Source organism: Nansenia antarctica (assembly GCF_963989245.1).
Source record: "Nansenia antarctica genome assembly, chromosome: 11".
Classification (NCBI taxonomy): Eukaryota; Metazoa; Chordata; class Actinopteri; order Argentiniformes; family Microstomatidae; genus Nansenia; species Nansenia antarctica.
In genome coordinates this window covers 4275313-4281576 of record NC_137681.1, presented here as the reverse complement: position 1 = coordinate 4281576, position 6264 = coordinate 4275313, and the positions used below count along the sequence as shown (strand labels likewise).

Here is a 6264-nt window from a genome sequence, read left to right as displayed (position 1 = left end):
TCTGAGATGAAATTGTTCTCAGTACGAAGGAGAAAACATGATGTGGAATTGACGGATGGCAAAATAGCGAGTCATTCTCTCTTGTCTTCGAATGAAACATTAAATGAGAAAAAAAGTCAGAAAAGCAAAAGAAAAGAAAAAAAAGAGGTACCTAAAAGGCGTTGTGGAAAAAGCTGTTTACGACGTTGGAGAAAGTGCTCCAATTTGAACTCGATTGCCGTAATAGCACAAGCCAGCCACCGAATTGAGCAAATGGAATCCAGTGATTGAACCGAATGCATTAACTCGCAAAAAAAAATGATAGAGGGAATGTTAAAAAGCCATTTCGCTAAAGGGGGGGGGGGGGAATGGAGTTGACCCTTTGTTTTCGTTACAAAAACTCTGTAATTTTAGCTCGGGAAACAGAATTTTCTTAATCAACGATGTCTTTTGTGTTTTTTTCCCCCCCCCCAACAAGAAGACAAGTCTTTTATAAACGAGTGACAGGCACGTTAGCGTGGCTTCAGTCAGATGGGTCATCATAATTGGGGCTTCGTACCATTTTTAATAACACCCTTTTAGGACGTTTTCCAAAGCCATTCTGCTGTCACCTTCACACATTTTAGAGAACTCTGTTTTTCGGCGGGAAAGCGACGGAAACAAAGGCGTCCGTTTTTAGTTTTTTTTCTGAGGTGACCGAAAGCTTTCTCTCTTTTTTAAATTTTTTTATATGAAAAGTGGCCATTAGTGATGTCACCGGGTGTACGGTGACAGGTCGGGGGGGGGTGACCTTGAGGCTCAAATGTCCTCTGGTGACATGGGAGTGTCAGCGCTCCTTAACACGACTGACGATGACACCACCACCCCCCCCCCCCCCCCCCCCAAACGCTTTTAGTCGAATGTCCTCCCAGGAACTCCGGCGGCAGCAGGCTATTTCACAGCTAATGTGATGCGATGGAGGTGGTTGATAAGCGGGCGCTGCGTGACGTGTCGGGGGAGATGGGATGCAGGACAGCAGGTAATGGGGGTCTGCCTGGAGGTAAGGACTGTCTTTCTCTGTCTGTCTGTACAACAGGTGCACAGTCACGCAACCGGGGGGGGGGCTGTGGGCTGAGACTGCTCACACCGAACTGGGGGAAAATAACACACACACACGTGTGCCACGCACACACACACACACACACACACACACACGCACACACACACACACACACACACACACACACACAAATGCTGTGCACAGAAAGTCTCACAAACACACCCCCATGCACGTGGGTGTGTACACACAACACACACACACACAACACACACACACACACACACACACACAACACCTTCAGTCCTCCATAGCCCTGTGTCAGTGTGTGTTAGCGTCGTACGCTAGCCACCGAGCTTCTTGTCCGCTGGCAATGTGTATAATTCACCTGTGTGCTTGTACGTGGGGGAATTGAGTGTGGCTGTCACTTTGAGGCTGGTCACAAGGTTGCGACGTATGGGGATGTTACGTGGCGTTGAAGGAACTGTTGTCGGTTGCTATGGTTACGCTACTGGTAAACAGTGACACTGTGTGTTTTCACAGGTACCATGAACTCGTGCGCCGAGCTACTTCTCACCTGAAAAACGTCACGAAGAACTGGACCAGGTCCATGATGCTGTTGTGCTGCGAGAAGGCGATCTGTGGGAAGGAGAAGAGAGAGAGAAGGAGGGAGGGAGAGAGGGAGGGAGGGAGAGAGGGGGAAAACATGATGAGAGGAGGTGTGACTGAATAATAAGGCTAAAAAACAAACATGAACTTTTCTCCCATGTTTTAAAAAGACACTGAATTCTGTTGTTACATAACAAGACATAATATTACAATGTGCATGTCAGCTTATCAGTTCATTCTGCTGTTTCCTTGTTTCTTGTTTTGTGTGTTTGGTTTGACTCTCTGGCTCTGTTCTCCCATTCCCTTGTAAAGCGACCTTGGGTTTGGGTTTGGGTTTGTCGCTATATAAATGTAAGTTATCATTATTATTATTCATATTATTAACATTATGCTCAGTGGAGGTCAGTCCGTTTGATGCTGATCTGATCTCAGGTCAGTTATAAGAACAAGACCAAGCTGTCCTTAGCGGGTTCCCCTAAGATGATGATCAGAAGTTATTGTTTGTGTTTGAGCTTTGTGTAACCTTTTCTTTTACAGCGCCCCCCCCATAAATGACCTTCAGATGATGCGTTCCTGTTGTTATACATGCGTGTTACCCGGGAATGACTTGTCTGTTACCCCGGGTATTCATTGAAAGAAAACACAGAACAAGGTAGTGAAGGCGTTGTTATTCTGTGGTGTTTCTGGTCCAGTAGAAGACGCCAATCTAACCTGCGTTCCAGTCTCCTCTAGAACCCTGACCTCTAAAAGCGCTTAAGACATTTAAAAAGGGAGAAAAGAACCTCCCATAGGTTTTTGGAACTCTCTCCCTGCGGTGATCCGCAACACCCCCACCCTGGACACCTTTAAAACAGCCCTCAGGTCAACACCCCCACCCTGGACACCTTTAAAACAGCCCTCAAGTCAACACCCCCACCCTGGACGTCTTTAAAACAGCCCTCAAGTCAACACCCCCACCCTGGACACCTTTAAAACAGCCCTCAAGTCAACACCCCTACCCTGGACACCTTTAAAACAGCCCTCAAGTCAACACCCCCACCCTGGACACCTTTAAAACAGCCCTCAAGTCAACACCCCTACCCTGGACACCTTTAAAACAGCCTTCAAGTCAACACCCCCACCCTGGACGCCTTTAAAACAGTCCTCAAGTCAACACCCCCACCCTGGACACCTTTAAAACAGCCCTCAAGTCAACACCCCTACCCTGGACACCTTTAAAACAGCCTTCAAGTCAACACCCCCACCCTGGACACCTTTAAAACAGCCCTCAAGTCAACACCCCTACCCTGGACACCTTTAAAACAGCCCTCAAGTCAACACCCCCACCCTAGACACCTTTAAAACAGCCCTCAAGTCAACACCCCTACCCTGGACACCTTTAAAACAGCCCTCAAGTCAACACCCCCACCCTGGACGCCTTTAAAACAGGCCTCAAGTCAACACCCCCAGCCTGGACACCTTTAAAACAGCCGTCAAGTCAACACCCCCGCCCTGGACGCCTTTAAAACAGCCCTCAGGTCAACACCCCCACCCTGGACACCTTTAAAACAGCCCTCAAGTCAACACCCCCACCCTGGACACCTTTAAAACAGCCCTCAGGTCAACACCCCCACCCTGGACACCTTTAAAACAGCCCGCAGGTCAACACCCCCACCCTGGACGTCTTTAAAACAGTCCTCAAGTCAACACCCTCACCCTGGACACCTTTAAAACAGCCCTCAAGTCAACACCCCCACCCTGGACACCTTTAAAACAGCCCTCAAGTCAACACACCTACGCTGGACACCTTTAAAACAGCCCTCAAGTCAACACCTGTTTCTGTTTAGTTTTAACTGTGTCTGAAACCTCGTCACCTCCACTGTTTTTAACCTGACTGTATTTCACTGTGTCTCTTGCCCTGTGAGGTGTCCTTGGGTGTTTTGAAAGGCGCCATACAAATAAAATGTATTATTATATTATCATTATTATTTACCTGTCTGCCAAGGCCTTCGGCCCCTAGCTTAGTTGTTGTTTGTTGTGTGTATGCCTGACTTGTTGTTTGTTATGTTCTTGTGTCTCTTAAGTGACCTTGGGTCCCCTGAAAGGCGCTGTTTAGAGTGTATAAGAAGTAGAAGGTATTATTATTATTATTATTATTGGGTTTTGGAATTGCCATTCCAGGGAGACATTGTGTGCATCCTACATTGCATGTAGGAATGTGTACAAGCCTTTTTAAAAGTCTTAAGCGCTTTTAGAGGTCAGGGTTCTAGAGGAGACTGGAACGCGGGTTAGATTGGCGTCTTCTACTGGACCAGAAACACCACAGAATAACAACGCCTTCACTACCTTGTTCTGTGTTTTCTTTCAATGAATACCCGGGGTAACAGAGAAGTCATTCCCGGGTAATACACATGGATAACAACAGGGCACCCCCCTGGGGGGGGGCGCTGTAAAAGAAAAGGTTACACAAAGCTCAAACACAAACAGTAAGGTGCACCATTTACCATATCATCAGAATAGATGACAACACCCCTGAAGGACCGCTAACAACCAACAGACAGTTGTACAGGACAGCACATCCTCTGCCTCGCTGGATGCCGATGAGCCTTAACTCGATGTCAAACACTCCAACCGGCCAGCAGATAACGGAGCGTCTATCTGCCCTGCCTTCATTAGGAGCGGCTCCGTGGCCCAACCCCGAGGGCTAAACGAAGTTACGCGAGACCGTATCGGCCCGCTGTAGTCGTTTGTCTCGATCCATAAGCTCTCCGTCCCTCACAAACGCAGTGAACTCCTGCGAGCGCAACAACAGTCAACAGTCCCGTGGCTCTGACTGACTGTTGTCGTGGAAACAGTAACACAACAACAACATCCAAGGACACAGAAGACCTGAAGGCAGGATTAAGGCACTGTAAGTTTCAAACATGTGAGTCATTGTAAAAAATAAAATAAAAAAAGAGTAAAAAAATAAAAGCGTTTTTTGGTGACTTGGTCAATTTGCGGAGACCAGTACTTAAGGTTTTTCACATAGGGGTCAGAGCAATACGGTTGGGGGGCAAATTCCATTTCGAATCATTCTCATTCAGGAAATTGGATTTCCACTCCATACACAATTGAAGATTATCCGTAATCGTCTTAAAGCTTTTCTCAGTTCATACATTGGATTCCCACGTAATTTCCCCCCGAACCGACTACAAATGAAACGGGAAGTGACCCTGGACCATAATCGCATTGATCTGTGTGAATAAAAGGTCTGACGTGTCTTTCTACAACATCGAGCTCTATGATTAGATCGACAACATTGGGTCAGTCCACCTTTCTTTTTTCGCGGGGAACTATGGGAGTTGCTAAAAAAGTGCACGCCATGCACTTTGCACCCGCTGCCTGGAATTCACTACAGAGTACTCTGAACCTGAAGGAACTAATTTCTCTTGGAATTTAAAAAAAAACCTTGTGAGTAACTTGGAATCAGCCCTCATATGGTTCTTGTTCCTGCTTTATATGAAAGTCCCATTAGTTCACTCTATTGCTCTGACCAGATTGTATTTTGTCTATTTTTGTTGTTGTTGATATTGTGTTTGGTGTTATTGTGTAATTCTGCTGTTTGTTTTAACTGTAGAAACTCCATGTTTTAAGCTGCTGTCTTGGCCAGGCTTCCCTCTGAGAAGAGATCATTGTGTCTCAATGGGACCGACCTGGTTAAATAAAGGCTAAATAAAACAATAAAAGAAGGTATTTTGTGCGTGCAGTATGCCGGTGGTGTACACCTAGCCACAGAGAGACTACTTCCTGTCCCCTCTCCAGATGTTCCCCGATTGGTCGTCACGGTCGCCGGACACAAACCACTGCTCTTGTATCTTCAGTCTCAAACCCCCCCCCCCCCTAACCCTAACCCTTATCTACGGCGAGCATGTTTTCGGAGAGAGAGAGAGAGAGAGAGAGAGAGAGAGAGAGAGAGAGAGAGAGAGAGAGAGAGAGAGAGAGAGAGAGAGAGAGAAACAGAGAGAGCAGAGGGAGAGAAACAGAGAGAGCAGAGAGAGAGAGAGCAGAGAGAGAGAAACAGAGAGAGCAGAGAGAGAGATAGAGCTGATCCTGTTACAAAAAGCCATTTGATTTAATGATGTTCTATCCCGGACTGTAAAATAAGTGACTGGGTTGTATGAGGGGGGGAATCTAATAGAGAACTATAACCGCCCCGGTGTTACCCAGCACGGGCTGAGTGACCTCAGAGATATTAACCTTCCCCGGGGCACACGCCTAACCTGCCACGCAGGCAGGGAAGGAAACAAATGTAAAAATCAATGCCGGCTCGTTTCTGGGGAATATCCTGCTCCTCCGTCACCAGATATGGACAAACAGACGACGGTGATGTCGAGGGGTTTCATTATATTAACCAACCAACACATTAACCTGTGACACCCATTGTGAAACACTGCCGTGGTTTCGACAGTAATAACGCGTTCAGCCATTTTAGAGCTAAGAGCACAGATAGTGCTCAGGAGGGTCAAAGTCATTTTTTTTTTACGTATGTGAATAATTAACCGGAACAGGAACTCAATGTTTATGACATTCTATCTTTAATATACCATAACCCTAACATGTTGGTGTTATGTACTAGATGTTTGGAGCACAAGTGGGGGCGACAGTAGATTAGGTCAGGG

The 6264-nt window shown here is 46.7% G+C and overlaps 1 protein-coding gene across 1 annotated transcript in view; it reads right to left on the bottom strand.

Annotated features, from left to right (window-relative positions):
* The window catches only part of atrnl1b (attractin-like 1b), a gene marked incomplete at its 5' end in the record, with an annotated part of 127090 nt that overhangs the window by 47404 nt on the left and 73422 nt on the right, over positions 1-6264 (bottom strand). Inside the window, 1 exon segment of the mRNA XM_080541894.1 lies at positions 1593-1654. Coding sequence (XP_080398020.1) covers positions 1593-1654 — 62 coding nt within the window.